The sequence below is a fragment of the Cryptomeria japonica genome, chromosome 3, assembly GCF_030272615.1.
Source record: "Cryptomeria japonica chromosome 3, Sugi_1.0, whole genome shotgun sequence".
Taxonomy (NCBI): domain Eukaryota; kingdom Viridiplantae; phylum Streptophyta; class Pinopsida; order Cupressales; family Cupressaceae; genus Cryptomeria; species Cryptomeria japonica.
In genome coordinates, this window is record NC_081407.1 from 500239623 (window position 1) to 500256880 (window position 17258).

At 38.5% G+C, this 17258-nt stretch overlaps 1 protein-coding gene across 11 annotated transcripts in view; it reads left to right on the forward strand.

The window, feature by feature from the left end:
- LOC131067461 (protein argonaute PNH1-like) overlaps positions 1-17258 on the forward strand; it is a 143232-nt gene that overhangs the window by 802 nt on the left and 125172 nt on the right. For 3 of the 11 annotated variants that reach the window (XM_058002483.2, XM_058002474.2, XM_058002472.2), the window contains exons 2-3: positions 1336-2352; positions 3703-3911. In XM_058002483.2, the coding sequence (XP_057858466.2) occupies positions 1531-2352; positions 3703-3911 (1031 nt within the window). In that variant the 5' untranslated portion in view covers positions 1336-1530. Of the gene's footprint in view, positions 1-880; positions 1101-1335; positions 2353-3702; positions 3912-17258 lie in introns of all 11 variants that reach the window. The other 8 variants (XM_058002476.2, XM_058002473.2, XM_058002480.2 and 5 more) reach the window with 5 other exon arrangements.

Below are 17258 nucleotides of genomic sequence, written 5' to 3' on the forward strand. Positions count from 1 at the left end.
GGGGCTTTTGGACTGCTCAAATTGTTCGACGAAGTTTGTGAATTCAGTTGAATTTTGGCGTGTTTATGATCTTTGATGAACATTAAATTGACGTTCTTTTATGAACTCCATCATTTGTACTTGTGAGAATTTTCCAGTTTACTTGTCACTTAATGTTTCAAATGTCTTTCATATGGTAATGTCCTTCCTGCTGGAGTCTGCTCTTTCCTCTCATACCAGCTACGGACTGAAAGCTTTTTTTAAACTAAAAAAGAAAACATGGACATGCTTGAATCCATGCATTTGTCAAAATTTGCTTGGGAACAAACTTTTATAGTTTGCTTTGTTGTTATGAGGGCTTTAAAATGGATCTTGTGCAGCTTTTTAGCTTTCATTATTGCGATTTCTTTGACTGACTTTTACTTTTGGACCGATCGTGTCTTAACGTTCTGAACTTTATCTTCTCTTTCTTTGAGAAGAATGTTTGGTTTATGAAGTCGAGGAGAAAGTTTTGGTTTTTTTTTTTAACTTTCTGGTTAATTTATAATTGTTAATGTTAGAAATTTTCCTTGGTCAATTTAGAATTCATTTAGTAAATTTATTTGCGGGCGTAAAGTTCAATAGTTTTCTTGTTATAACTTAAAATGGCTTGGGTTGGACTTCTGTTGTGGGATTTTTGGAGTATAATTTTTTATTCTTATGTTTTTGACTAATGCTTTAGATGTCACAATTTACAATGAAGAAATTTTCTTAGGTTTGTTTCTCTGAGAAATTATAGATTTTAAAGATGAGCTAAACAATGTTGATAGAGTCTTATGATTTTTGTACATTACTGATGTTTTGTGACTATTTGTTTAGAAGTATTAAGTTGCTTATATATGTTTTTGATTGGCAATTTGAGGGTTTCAAAAGACCATGACCTCAGTTCCGGGCGTTACTGGGCCCAGCTGGTAGGACCTCAAATGGGGGGGGGCGCTTCATTCCCTAACAATTAACTGTTGAAGCCTGCAAGCATGGTCTGGCAGGGGGCATTGGGCTTGAACCTGTGTGGGCACAAAAAAAGTACCACCTGACCACCAATGAATCATGCCCCCGATGGTTAAGTTGCCTATATCGTGTCTGTAAGTTGTATATCATTTATAGGCTTGCCTGTAGAAAGATGATTGTCGTGTTCAGCAATTGAGTGTTATTTTTAGAATTATCAGAGTGAATGACTCCTTCATAATGTTCTTTACTTGGTCATATATTAGCTGTTGGAGTTCAAGCTATTCAGAAATGCAGAAATGTACTTAGCTGGGTCTGAATTTGTTGCGTAATGGATAAATATTAAGCTGATTTGGTTATTGAATATTTCAGGTCATTTTTTTTCTCATTTGTAAAGAGTATGGTAACTACCTTGTAATCCAGGACTGTAAAATTTGACTATCTCCAGCATCTTTGCAAAAGAGATATCGTGGTTAGAGCTTTCTAAGTGTTTGGCTGCTCTGGCAAGAAAAGTTCAATAGAGGAATTTATCATTCTGGTTGGTAGTCTTTCACCAGTTTAGTAACTATGCCTCGAAAAAAGAAGACCCCTAAAGAAGGGTCCTCAGCCCAGGCACAGTCTTCTCAGCAAGCTCCTGGGCAGCCACAACCAGTGCCTGGGCAGCCACAACCAGCTCAGCAAGGCCGTCCGCAGCATCAACCACAACAAAGCCAGGCACTTCATTTACATCAGCAACAAGAGGGTCCATCACAGCAGCGGTGGCCTAGTTTACAAGGTCATCAGGCATTGCCTCAGATGACCTCACAACCAGGCTTTCTCCTTACACAGCCTGTATTGCAACAAGAGGTAGGACAACAGACACAAACTGTGGGAGCTTCACAAGGAACAAGCTACATTCAACCTCCACAATATCAACAAGGTGCCCCCAAGCCATGGCCTTTTCCTGGACAAGGTGGACAAGGAAGGGGAAGAGTTGGAGAAGTTCAAGGTTCTGGGACAGGCTATGGTATTTCTATGGGTTCCCATGGTTCAGCTGCAGCTTTAAAGCCACCTTTTCTCGATCTGCACCAAGCTGTCGAGTCTTATCCTGCTGATTATCAACAGCCAGCAAGCACTGAGACAGGTACCCAATCTTCATCACATGGGCCTTCATCATCATCGCTCCCAATAGACACAAGCTCCCAAATGGAAAAACAGTTAGAAAAACTTGTATTGGAAGGACCAAAGCGGGAAATTGGAGGTTCTTCTTTAGTCCTGGCCCCTCCAGTATCAAGTAAATCAGTGAGATTTCCTCGTCGTCCTGGGAAAGGTCAAAAAGGAATCAAGTGTCTTGTTAAGGCAAATCACTTCTTTACCGAATTACCAGATGGAGATCTTCATCAATATGATGTAAGCAACTTGTTCCCTAGTACTACATTTACATGAACTTTACCATAAGGATAATGTTTTTTGTTCGTACTGGGGTAAAACTTAAATAGACAAGTTAATTGGAAATGTAAAAGTAGGTGGTAGTGGCTAAATGCAAAAAGAAAATTGAGGCTAAATCAACTCTCTGTTGTCAGTAAGTTGCATTCTAAACATTTTCATGGAACTTCCTGTACTACATTTTCAAGTTCAGGCTGTAAACAAGATTCATTAAATCTTAAAGTGATGCTCTTTTTTACACTATTCACGGTATGTTTCAACTCATTTTTGCTTATCTTTTGCACAAATAGTATAAAACCAAAGTTTTTAAGACTGTGGGGATAGCAGTAAGCATTTTACATATGAGACCTCCCTTGCACCTGACGGTGTGCAAAGTGTGCACCCATCAGGATTTCAACCTCCATTTCCAGGATGGAACTATATGTATATCACCATTATGCAATTCAGGTATTGTTAGGTCCACTTCGGTAGGAGGAGGGACAAGGGGCATGGAACTCTGATATGATGTTACTGAATTATCTCAGGAGTCAGAAGTTTTCCTGCTCTAATTACTGATTAATTCAAATTTAAAAAGAATCATTTTGGCTGTAGGAGGTTTGGACAACCTAATTGTTGTCTTCTATGTTTGGGATGCACTGGGCACATTGATTGAATTTTGTATAATTTGAAGTAAATATATATTATAAATAGATGACCACATTTGTTGTTTGAAGAGTAAATTTTATTTGGTGCCAGAAGTTAAGATCAGTGACTTTCTACACATCATTGAGGTTTAAATTGTTGGATTTCTACATTAGCATTCTGTTTACTAGATCAGAGCTGAAACTTTATTTATTAAGATATGTCCACAATGAGTCTGGCAAGCATAGCATGGCATAACTAATTGTTCCCGGTGAGTCATATATGTCTGGTTTCTAATTGATTAATCCTGCATGATATAGCACGAGAAAAACAAAACTATTTCAGTTTGCATTTTTATTCTTTCCCAAAACCATTTGGGTTGATTCGAAGCAAAGTTATTTTTCAACTTTCATATAATTATCATGAGAGAAATATCTGAGAACATACTGTGCATCCATATTTCAGAAGAAGGCATTTAGTTATTATACTGTTATGAATGATATCTAACCATGGTGCACCTATGTTTTGAGGCAACCAAAATAAAATTCTTTATATGCTACTGTTTAGAGGGAAAGTTGATTTAAATCATTTGTTTTGGTCATCAAGCAAAAACTCAGGTCATTTACAAGCATGGCATTTCCTAGTGAATTAGTAATACGTGTTTTGAATATCTTTTTATTGCTTGATCTGCAGGTGACCATAACACCTGAGGTGACTTCCCGAGTTGTCAACAGAGCTGTTATGGAACAGCTGGTGATTAGAAATAGAGATACTCATTTGGGGAGGAGGCTTCCTGCTTATGATGGTCGGAAAAGTCTGTACACTGCTGGGGCACTGCCTTTTACTTCAAAAGAGTTTACTATAGTGCTTATTGATGCAGATGAAGGGAGCAGTGTTCAAAGGTACAACTTAAAAATTCAAGTCATTGATCATTACCACAGGGATGAGATTTTATAATTTTACAAATTTCTTAGTGAAAGTTTCTAGTTAGTGTTTGTGGATGTTAATCTAGCCTGCTACTAACAGCATAAGATTTAAAAAAAATAAAAATAACTAAAGCCTTTTTTGTAGTGCAAATCTCGCTACATACTATGACCAGACATTTTAGAATCCTTTCAAGCCAACTTGGTGCTTACAGCACTTTGGCATCTGTAGTTGTAATGGTAATTTAACAACTGGCAACAAATTTGTGCAACCCAAAACAGGCATTTCATCTTATATTCTAACACAGGCTTCAAATGAAACTTTTAAATCCAATGATAACGCTTACTGTTCAAAATTAGAATAGTAGTTCACGTGTGAGAGTATGAAATTCAAGAGTGGGGGGGGGGGGGGGATTCATCTAGATGCTCTTGTGCACGCATCTGCAGGATTTTCCATTATGTCTTAGAGTGTGGTATTTAGCAGAGCTCCTCTGTTGCCTCTCATACCTTTGTCATGCATTTAACTTCTTTATCCTGTTTGTGCATTTCTTTTGGCACCTCACTGAGGCTTTTAGCTCATTGAAAGGTGTTCCACTACCCTCTCTTTATTTCTTGCAACAAGAGTACAGTCGCATCTCATGTTAATACATCAAACAGTATTTTCTTTCCTTGCAAACAAGGGCGCATAACAAAATACAAATTCTTGAAATCTGGTGATTTTCATGCCATCTTCAACTATATTCACAAAACGGAAAGGCTATTCCATTGGTCCCTTGGGAAGAAGAGAGCTAAAGCTATATAAAGAGTTTCTCATAAGGGATTCTTCAAAAGGAGTAATTCTCCCAAACCCATCCATTTGATCAATGAGGTGCTCGAGATCCTTGTAATAATTTTCAAATCCAATTCTGCATTAGGTAGTAGCTTTTTGGGTATGCTAACTATAAAAAACAGTGAAAGTGGGATATAGAGACAAAGAAAGAGGGAGGCCTTCGTGCCTCCTCATGGGGTTATCTAGCTTCTATGTCAAGGTTACCCTTTTTCAATCATTATTGCCTTGATGATTAGTAGGACTTCTACAGTAACTTGCAGTACACTGTGAGAGTATGTTAAGGTCTTCAAATGGTTTGAACTTCTACCTTGTTGTTGGAGCATATCCAGCCATGTCACGTGTCATGTGTCCCTTGTTGTGGATTAAACATTTAGCATCAGCCTTGCTGGGGGCTACCTCTAGTTGCACCATTGAAATTCAATTCAGGCAGAGATCATTTGAGGTCTCATGTGCCCCTTTAGTGAGAATAAGTATAGGAAATTTATATTGTATAATTTAACATATTTTACATCTTTTATATTTCCCTCTTTGTTTAGTTCATAAACCAATTAATTTGTACTTATTGCTTTCCTATATATATATATATTTTCTTTTCTTTTAATGGGCATAATATCAATTGGACTTAGGCTACAAGCCTAGTTTTAGCGACGACCTTCATAATAATAAAATATCACTTTTTCTTATCTTTACCAATTTTTTTTTTCGTTTTGATTTTTCATTGTTAAATGTGTTCCTACTAGAAGCTTGAAAAATAGGCGAGACAGTGGATTTTTTTTTTTCACAAATTTTTGCTACAACCCAAGAATAATCTTGTAAGTCAATAGGATTGTTTGCTTTAAGCCTCTAAGACCAGCGATAATAAATCTCCCAGGAATTCATAGTAAATACTCCACAATAAAATATAATATATAATTTGATAGGTGAATAGAAATGATTGAAAATAATGTTAGGCTATCTATATATGGATCAAGGGGCCTATTTGATAAGACTTGTTTGATCAAGGTGATAAATGACATCTCTAAGCGCTGACGGTTGATAATTAATAAGGGCTTAATTAGGTATCTAACAACATTAAGGACCTGTTTGGAAATGGATTCCAATTAGTTTTATCCTTGATTTCCTTCCTTTAGCTAGTGCTCCTTGTTTGGAAAAGGATGAAGCATTTTGGAATTAATTTCTATGTTCTAAACATATTTCTACAAAGTTTTGGAAGGGGGAAGGATGAGGGGATGGGTTTCAGGAACAAGGGGATTATGGACCCAAACTTGGGAATGATGGTTCAAATATGGTATAGTACTTGAAAAGCTGATTGTAAAAAACTGTCTTAGGATAAGAGCTAGTAATTTATCAAGTCTTTATTGTAAACTATAAACCATTTGTAATGTCCCCTCTTGGGATCTTTCCCTATTTTACCCTACAATCACAGATTCAGTAACAAGGAATGAATTATATTTATGAATGCACAATTGCTCACTTTAGACCTTGATTTAGATCCAACAAACAAGTTAGTTATCCATAAAAGATTCTCAACATATATAATATTATAACATTAGAGGAGAAATTCACTTATCCTTGCTAATTACATCTGTTGGTGTAATTATTTATTCATCCTCGATATAATTACACTATACTTAAGTTTACTTAGGTACATGCATATCATTGTAGTTTGCATATGAGACACTTAGAGAGATGTGCATACATTGGGATTGTGTAAGTAGGAGAATTTCCATCTTTTATGGTGTGATCTTGTTGTTACTTTATCATATCCACTTATTGTGGAGTGATAATTTCACCTTCGGTGGGTGATCCACCTCATGTGGAATATTTTACTATTTCTCCTACCTACCTCTACCTACCCTTGCATCTCATTGAGCCACATGTCATCATTGTGTGCTCTCTTGTCTCTTAGCCTTGCCTTTGTAAGCAGGCTCATCTACATTGTATGTAATAATAATAATGATCTAGTTGCTCTCTTTTGTATCTTGATAGGAATACAGTTTATTCTTGTCATATTTTATCTCTCTTGTCATTGTGCTATCTTATGGTCTCTTTGATCTTGGTTGCTTCAAGCATAATCTCACATGGTATCAGAGCGGTTGGAGCACCTTTGCATAACCTTTGGAGAGATTTTGAAGGAGGTCAAGAGGTAGATCTGAGGAGCAGCATTTTTTGAAGGGGTCCTAGACCAGATCCAACCTCGCCATTGAATCTGGGTGATCGTTTCCATGAATTTTGACTATAAATTCGCCTATATTGGGTGAAAGTGCAATTCGGGGCTTGGAGGAAAAATTTAGCCAATTTGGCTTAATATGGTACGGATTTTTCAAAAAAAATTAATTTTTTCTTTTTCTTTTTTGCGAATTATTTTAATTCATAATATTAAATTCGCAATTTTTAATAGTTTGTTGAAAAGGTTTTATTTATATCAAAAAAATCGAAAACAAAAATATTTTTTTGGGGGTCCTCAGACCACCCCACCTCGCCGTACTATTTCCGGGTGCTGTAGGGTTTGCTGCACCGTGTACCTGCATCGTGTACCGTGTACCTGTCGCCTATTCTCTAACTCCCCTCACCTTACGACAGCTACACCACCGACCGGTTATCTCCTGCTAGTCACCATTCTTTATTGCCGGTTGCCCAAACTCCTCGGCGACTGCGACTCCTCGGCAACACCTCCCGATCGACCTTGGTTCTCCTGTCGCCGCCTCCTGTGGACGTTCACCGGCCTCGATAGTTCATCGACAGCGTTGACTCCCGTGCACATTCGTTGGCGATCGCCTCGTCCTCCCGACGGTTTTGACATCCCCCCGACACCTCGCGTTTGGTTCTCCGACAACATTCATTCGCCCAGACTGCGGGTTCTTCTGCCACGTGGCACCCTTAGAAATGCCACATCACTGCCTCCTCAGCGGACACACCGGCTAGTGGCCTCTTGCCACGTGAGCACAATCGCACAGTCATCTTGCCAATCGGGCGCCCAGTCAACATTACACGCAGGAACACAGTCACTCTGCCGTACTGACACGAGAGATCCTAGTCAGTCGCCTCGTCAACATGACACGTCACCTTGACATGTCATCGCCACGTCACCTACTGACTCACTTCCCACATCATCTACCGAGTCATCTTTTTCGTACGACACGTGGCGACATCCTATTTGCCCACATCATCTGTCCGTACAGTATAGATGCTGAGCGAAGGTGAAGTTTTCGTGACGGCTAGATGACCGCCAAATTTAACACAGTGGTTGCTGACGTCATCATTTTTCAAAAATTTAGCAGGCCCCTTTCATTGAGCTTTTTGATTTTGCAGTTCAACTTCAAATGGCCATATCTTGCTCATTTTTGCTCCTTTTTGGGTGCAATTTTTTTTGAAATGAGCTAATGTTTTGTGTACTTTCACGTCGTGGTATTATTTTCTGATTTGGGTCAATAGATTTTTCAGAAAAATCAGTTTTTGGTGACTATACCTGTGAAATTAGTTGCGACATGTTATAGACATTAAACTTCAGAAAACATTTGCAACTTTGAACAGTCAATGTGTAGTAATGAATTCGTCAAGTTCCAAACTAGGAACAGTATACATTCTGCTGGTAACAGTGAGCAATAGAAGTATACAGCATTAAATGAACCCTCAACCTAATTTGTTTGTCTGATGGTGTTAGATATAGTGCTAATATGTCGATCCAGAATTTAATTATCAGTAATTGATGTGAGTATCCAATGATGCAGATAGGAAGGATAACTGACCATAGATTGAAAATATGCAAAATGGAAGAGTGGTTACCTGATATGTGGTCTGTAGATAAGCTGCAGCAGTACTGGATCTGTCTTTGTATGCTGGTATGATCTGTAATAGGTGTCAAATCCTTTCCAAAACCAATACAGTCACCTAGCAGAAACTGGATGCAATGAGCATGGTGGCCGGAATGGGGTCCACAAGAGAGGTTATCTGCAACAATACAGCCCTTCACCAGTAGCCTTCACGTTGGGTTGATTATATTAGCAACCAGTGAGTCTATGGCAGGCTTGATTGCTGATTCAGCTGGGTGAATAATAGCTCTGTTCTAAAAACCTCTGTAAAATAATTTATGTGGATGCTTCTTGTTGCTAGTGTGCATCTTGTACAGTTGTCTCTGCAATCTGCATCGCAGAATGATGTAGATCTGCCTTAGGAATGTATGTTGTACTGCCCCAAAATATGGTGCCAAACCCTAATCAGAAATCCTAAAAAATCTTGCAGTTCAGCCCTCCAAAAATGATGGCGCCACTACTAGATGTCCTTGGATAATGGTGGTGATCCCTCCTCATATGGTGCTTGGGTGAAATAATGATGCTGATCAGCTCCTGCACTTTAAAATGGTGGCTTCTGAACCGCTTTAGATTTAAACTTTCCCAAACCTGGAAATGACACATGAAATTCTGATTTAATTCACCATGCAACCCGTTATATGGAATTGCCAATACAAGAGGTAAGGGCTTTTGTCCTAATCTCAGAGATTTGCAGACAAGGGGGTTTCGTCCCTAGATGCAACTCAATTGGAACTTAAATGCTAAATGTCAGAAATATGAAAATTGGATGATCGTACAGAAGCTGGGCACCCCTTTAAATACCTTTTTCAATTTAGGCTTAAGGAGAGGCATTCTTAAGAAGACGCATATTAGCACTGACTTGTCATGAAGAGGTGTGCATTGCTTAAGGAGAGGCATTCTTAAAAAGAGACATGTCTCTTAGAAGGCCACCCTTCCCATCGTGCAAGGATACATAATAGAGTTGGAACCCATTCAACAAAACATCTTTGGAATATGTCTTGTCTTTTATTTGTATCCTAACAGATCTTCTCTCTTTAGCATTTATTGCCTTTGGCAGTACGGTTGCATACTTCCAAGTTTATATCAGAAACATCACCATTATTGCACGAGTTTCAAGTAACAATCAGAGACAGCAATCATATCTCATCACTGTTAGTGATTGAAGATCATTACCAGCATAAGCTCCATTTGCCAGATCAGACACAGCTCTTATCTAAGGAAGGAGATTCGAAGCATACATCACACAGTAAAACATCAGAAAGAGCAGCATTCTCTCTTCATTTCTGCTGATTGGATATCTCATTTGCATATTCCTTCAAGCTATATGAGGGACAGCAGCATCTAATCTGATCATAGTTGCATATCATAAGGGGACATTACAGAATCAGAAGTTATCTTCTGCACATTCACATCACCTTCCTCAGCGTCATTCTTATAAACAGGGCACCCTCACCTTTGACAATATTAGAAGCGTTAGCCAAGTGAGCAGATTGTCACCCCCCCAGTAGTATAGCCTTAGCATAAACCTTTGCAAGATTATCATCCTTCTCCTTAATAGTAATTTGTCATCTTTTTTCCTCACAAGATTGGTGCACTCATTCTGATGATTATCCAGCACTTCTTTATTTAGGACTGCAATTTTTTATTATTAATGAAAGCACAATGAACATCCAATTTGAACATTACGGTACCAGCATAAGAGTTGGTCTTGTTCAAAAAATCATTACACCTATAGATTAATCTCATCATTAAGAATAGTAGCCACAAGGGACGCGTGATCTTTACCATCTGTCCAATGAGTCCAATTGCCAACCTTTAATCTGATTTTAGCTAAATTGTCAAAAACTTTATTTACTTCATGATAGATAGATATGGTGGAAAGTATTGTTTTTGAGTTTTTTCAAAGAATTCCTTATTTTGTCAATATATTAACTTGTTTTCCAAGGCAGAGGTTTATTATTCTTAATCAAATCAGTAATGAATTTAGAGTCTCCCTCAATGTTGATTTGCTAGATACCTAAATGTAAGACTCTTTTAATCCCCCACCATATAGCTATTGCTTTTACTTCATTAGTAGTTCCGAAACCAAAGTTCAAAATATCCTTTAATCATGATACTGTTGGTTTTTTGTGTAACTAGGATAGGAAAATAAATAGGATTCGGATTGCCTTAAGGCATCATCCGAATCCTTATAGGGCAGGGCCCTATCTATTGTATTTATATGTAATGTGTAAAACCATTAAGGGCTGGACCTAACATGTAATGGGGCGCATCTCTAGGTCCAACGTGTGGACCTATCTCCAGCACACACATTTTGTGGCGTATAGTCTTATGTATTGATCATTTATGATGGGCTGGGCCCAATGATTGTATTATTAAAAGGACGCATCCCTTCTCCAAACGTGTGGTCCTATATCTTATTTTAGCACATCTCTATGTAGCGTGGGCTCTTGTAACGTGGAAACTATATTGTTTAGGTCCCATGCTTATGGTGGCGTGTGGAACTAATATTATAGTGTTGGCCCCAAGGATGGATTGGGCTGACCCAAGATAGGGCTCACCTCTTGTATATATGCACAAGCATATCACTAGTCGAAAATGCAATCAAGCAATCCGAATATTAGACAATCAATGTGAAGACCCTGTGCTCTGCAATAAAAGGTCAATGCGAATTCTGATCAAGGAATCAGCGAATTACTTCTGCCATCAGCATTTGCCATACATGCGATCTTGGACAGTGAATACATTGAAGAGGATAGGGAGTTCCTCTTGAAGGTCTACAAACACCATTAGGTCTGCAATCTTCAGTGAAGAACTACGAAGAGCTGGAAGCTGTATGCTGATGATATTCTTATATAAGAAAGAGATAAGTCTGCTATCTTCTGCTGTTACATTGTGCCCTAGTTGGGTTACGACTGTAACTCTAATTCTGCCCTAGGTTGACAGTTATATCAGATAAGTAATCTGATCTTTATTGCCATTGTATTCTACAATTAATAAAAGGATCTAGATCTGATTTGTTGCTGGGTTTTTCCTCCAAGAGGGAGGTTTTCCCAGGGTATGTGTTGTGTCTTGTCTCTTTTGTATTCTTGCATTCACATTGTTCTCTGCAATCTGATCACTAAAGTTAACAGATACGTTCGTCATCCCTAATGGTACCACCAAAAGCTGACTTTCCGAGATTACCTTTGGAGCATCCTTCAAAGTTTAGCTTCATCTAGCCTTATTGAGGGCATTTTTATTTTGCATGTTTCGGTAACAGAGCTTTTTGAATATCAACATTGAACAATTCCATAGTGATTCCCTAATGCTTACTTATTCTATCCTCTTGAGCTATTGGTAGCTTTTTACATTTATCAATATTTGGTATTTTCACATTCTCTTGGATGAATAGCAAACAAGTAGAGACACATTCATGGAGTTTGTACTTGTTTCACGGGAAATTGTATTATTCCTTTCTTTTCAAATACCCCAGGTGACATAAGGAGGGATTTGTTTCCATAATTCTTTGATGATTGGATGCTTAAATCGAAAATTACCATCCCAACAATTCACAAAAATCCAAGATCATTGGGCATAGTCCATGGGATCTTGAACTTAGTAAAAATCACTTCCCTAAACTAAAGAATACACATCAGGCCAATAAAGAATAAGCTTGTGTTGATATGGAGGTACCCACAGGAATCTTGTGGATGGAGTCCATAGAACGCATGTCTTGATCCTCCAAATCACGTTATGATGATCACAACATTACCATGAATTCAGAAACTACACTGTGCATGCTGACCGGGATGCCACTTTCTACAAAGCCCAGTGTGAACAAGCTATGAGGGCAGAATATTGGTCCCCATCAAATACTTAGGATAAGTTGACCCTGCATTAGAGGATAGATTTCCCTCTTTTATAAAACACTTCTCATAGGGATATTCGTCTACAGTTTCTTCCATAACACCATCCTGATAGTTTTCCCCTTTTGGCTGCTTTGTCTAGACTAAATATGTTTCCATTCCCTTCAATCGCTATTCTCTGATTGAGAATGCCCCTGCTAGTGTTGCAGATATCTACAATTTTGATCCTTCTTTTTTGCCTCCGGAGGAACACAATGGAGTATTAGGTCACCCAAATGGGCAGTTTGATGAGCATGAGGGATTCCATAATCTGCTGGATATGGATTTCTTTAATGGATTTGGATTACTGAGATATGATTGGAAATCAGCAATTGTATCTTCTTAATCTTTCATTTGACCAAAGAAATCCTGAAAATCCTTTCACTTTGTAATGTGACCTTGACGGTCAACATAGCCTTCTAAAATAATCCCAAATTCTTTAGAAAAAGGCTACATCAATCTAAAGAACTGGTGGTGAAAGGAGAGGAGGATATCCTCTAGCCAAGTATCCTCCCAAAATTTTATTGTCTCACCGTTACCTACTCTCCACCTTATACCTTCTCTGAGAATGCCTTTAGTTTTCATTAAGCTATTCCAGATAACAGAGCCTTGAGAAAGATCGAAGTCACTTAGTAAGCACAAAAGGTCTCTAGTATGGAGGTACTTGGCTTTAATCCCAAAAAACCAATCCTTATCATCATTCATTTAGTTCTAGTCAATTTTGGGCAGAAGGGCTTTTTAAAAAACTTGGATGCTTTTAATACCCAACCTCCCATTTCTTTTATTTCTGCAAATAGTTTTCCAGTTAATCAAAGCCAACCTCTTCTTTTCCTCGATCCCAATTCAAAGAAACTTCTTCTGAATTTGCTCAATTCTATAAGTCACATTTCTAGGAATTTTAAAAAGGGATAAATAATAAACAAGAATGTTTTGCAAAGAAGCCTTTAATAATTGATATTTCCCAGTTTGATTTGGAAGCTTGCCTTTCCAACTTTAACTGTTTTTTTTTAATTTCTTTCCATGGTGCCATGTTAAAAAGTAATAGTTTTATCTTTTTGTTGTTAATGGGATATCAAGGTAGGTCGTTGGAAGATCTTCATTTTCACAACCAAGGACCTTAATGAACTTCTGTTTGGAGGGCTTCGCTTGTATAAAAAAAGTGAAGAACACTCTTGTCATACTTAACATGCTGACCTGAAATTCAATCATATTGATTAAGAATATCCTTCCATGCCTTAGCTTCAATAATAGAATCACTAAAAATTTATAGTATCATCAACAAATTGTTAATGAGAAGAGGGGGATAAGGAAAAAGCGGATCTAAAGAACTTCAACAATCAGAATAAATAAGGGAAAACAATATCTCCTTGTCTAAGACAATAATAAAAAAATTGGGTGTAGGGACACATTCCTGGATAAGGTGCAAAATCCTACTTGTAAACCCAAATTTATGCAGGAGAATAAAAGGGAAAGACTGAGACTCTGTTATAGGTCTTTGAAATATCAAGTTTGAGGACCATAACTGCTTTCCTATTATTTTCCATAGAGTGGAGAATTTCGTGAGTAGTAAGGACAACATCCAAAATTTGCTGACCATGAACAAAGCTTTTTTGATTTTGGAAGATAAGTGGAGGGTAGGCTTAATTCTAAGACAGTTTAGAAAAAACTTTATAAATGGTATTGCATAAACTGATAGGCCTAAAATAGTTCATAGTAACAACTTCACCTTTTTTAGGTACAAGAACAATGAAGGTGTTGTTATTTTGTCTAAGGAGCTCTGTTGAATTGAAAAAATGTTTGAAAGCTGTTGTAATATCTCTGCCAAGAATATCTCAGAACTCTTGATAAAAGGTTTGAGGAAAGGTATTAGGATGAGGGGCTTGAAAGACATCAAAAGAGAAAACATCATCTTTAATTTCATAATTAGTAATATTTTTGACCAATATCATCGTTATCTGCTTCATCTAGAATAGAAAGGATAACTTTAATGTCCCCTATTTGTTGGTGTAAATAATTATTCATCATGGATATTATTACATCTTACTTAAGTATACTTAGGAAATGCATTTCACAGTAGTTTGGGTATGAGACATTTGGGTGTTTGTGCCACATTGGGATAGTGTGTGTAGGAGAATTTCCACCTTTTATGGTGTTGATCTTGTTACTACTCTATCATATCCACTTATTGTGGAGTGATAATTCCACCTTCGGTGGGTGATCCACCTCATGTGGAATATTTTATTGTTTCTCCTACCTACCACACCTATTTCCTACCTACCCTTGTTTTTTATTGAGCCACATGTCATGTTTGTGTGCTCACATATCCATATAGCCTTGCCTGTATAAGCAGGCTCATATTCATTGTATTAAACAACTATCGATCTATTGATCATTTATCTATTGATGAGAATATAGTTTATTTTTGTCTTATATCTTGTCTCTCTATTTTGTACTTTTCATTGAGCTCTTGATCTTGGCAAAATCTCACATGGTATCAGAGCCATTAGAGCATCATTGATTCGTCTTTGAGAGGCATTATTGTGACGTCAATAGGCAGACTGAGGAGCAACATCTTTTGGAGGCGTCCTAGGCCAGATCCGACCTCACCATTGCGTCCGGGTGGCCGTTTCTATGAATTTTGAGTATAAATTTGGCTTATTTTGGTGAAAATCAAATTTGGGGCTTCGAGGAAAATTTTTGCCCAATTTGTGCTGTACGGTATGGATTTTCGAAAAAAAAAAGGCGTAATTTTTTTTTTTTTTTTTTTTGCAGAAAACTCTTCAAAAATTAAAAATAAAAATAAAATTATTATTTTGGGGGTTTTACAACCCCCCGCCACCATCCGTACCCTGCTGTCTACAGATTTTGTAGGCTGCGCGTGTTGTGTTCCATGCTGTTCGCTGCCGTCGTGTACCTGTTGCCGTCACCCGGCGAGCCGTGCTGCCCTGGCTCCCCGGTGGTTACAACGCGGCCCCTCCGCGACCCGTACCACCGCCCCTTATCGGCGACCTTGACCTCCGTAGCCGACCGTCCCTCCTTGCACCGTCGGTCATCCTTCATCGACGACCTTGACCTCCTGGCGCTTGCGGCCCCGTACTCTCCCAACTCCCGTCGACCTTGACTTCCTGACGGTCGCTCCACACTGCTCCACACATTCAAAAGGGAAAGGGCAAGCATTCATGGCTTCTACAAGTGGGAAGACTCACTCTTTTGAAACAAGAAAATGAAAAGCTCTTTGTGCTACAACAAGTCATGATTCAGGGAGATGGCTTCTAGATTCAGGGGCTTCTCATCATATGGCATCTTCTCAGTCTATATTCTGTACATTTGAGCCTTGCACCATGCCGTAGATTTTGATGGGCAATCATACATACATGGATGTGATTGGGAAAAGATCTATTGCCATTGGGGTTAACTCCTTCAATGATGTGTTGTGTGTACCCCATTTGACAAACAATCTCCTTTCCATCTATCAAATCACACATGGCGCAACTAAGAGTATTGTGGAGTTCACACCTGAGTCGGTTTTCATTAGAGACTTGAAGACTAGAGCTATCATTGCGACTGGGGTGGTTGATCATGCATCTCGGTTATACCCCTGTTTAGATTTTGTTGATGATGATGATTTCACATATGGTGATTCTACACATGATGATCACACTTCTTATGATGGTTCAGATTTTGAGGAGAACTTTGGGTACTTGAACTTGGGGATTGTCACATGTGACCCCGTTCTTGAGCCTTGTGTTTCATCTCCTCCTATTGATATCACATCACCTATTGCACTTGATGATGCAGATAGTGCGACAGTTTTGCCTTCATGTGATTCAGTGCAGCAGGATATTTATTGTCTTCCAGCTTTAGTTTCATGGGATGACTACTTGACAGACATTGCAAGTTTGTTTGTGGAATCCTACATTGCAGATTTGGGAGACATCATTGATGATATTCATCTTCTCTTTGATGAAGATGATCCTTCTTCGATTGTTGCGAGGGAACACTTTGACCCTCTTGTTCATTCTCTACATGATCATTCTTTCGAGGTTGACATGATTGTGGATACTTATGTACGACAGTTGGAGGAGGTCTCTTTATCCTTTGAGGAGACATGTGAGTCTTTGGGACATGTTTTACTTTCATCTCCACTAGATCTTGGAGTACCTTTTTCAGCAGTGTGGAGCAGTTCAGCACCTTTGGAGGGGGTATCTTTCATCTTCAACATGGGGACACACTTGAGCAGTTTTCAGAGATTCCATTCATCACGAGTTTATTTCATACATCTTCCCTTCATGATTGGGGAGACTTCATGGATACACCTTTGGTTTTGTTTCTTTCTAAGGGGAGGAATGTTGTTCGACGTTCGTGGAGTAGTTTCTTCATACATCATCGAGCTTCTATCATTGGTGCAGATTCTACATTGAGGGGGGGGCTACCTAGCTTCTCTTCTTCTCTCATATGGGGGGGACTTTTTCCTCACATGGGGTTTTGTTCCTCACATACTTCTATGAGAGTTCTCTTTTATAGCTTTCATCTCTCTTTTGGGGGAGGGTTTTTTCCCATTGGGTTTTTCTCTCTTTCCCCGCTTTGTGAGAGATTTCATTGCATTGGTTTGCATGCATTTGCATTTGTACATGGGTACCTGACATGGCCTCATAGCCAGGACCCATCTTGCATTGCTTAGTTGCATTGTAGACTTAAGTGCATTCACCTAAGTTGCACTTAAGGGCGGGTGTTGGTGTAAATAATTATTCATCATGGATATTATTACACCTTACTTAAGTTTACTTAGGAAATGCAT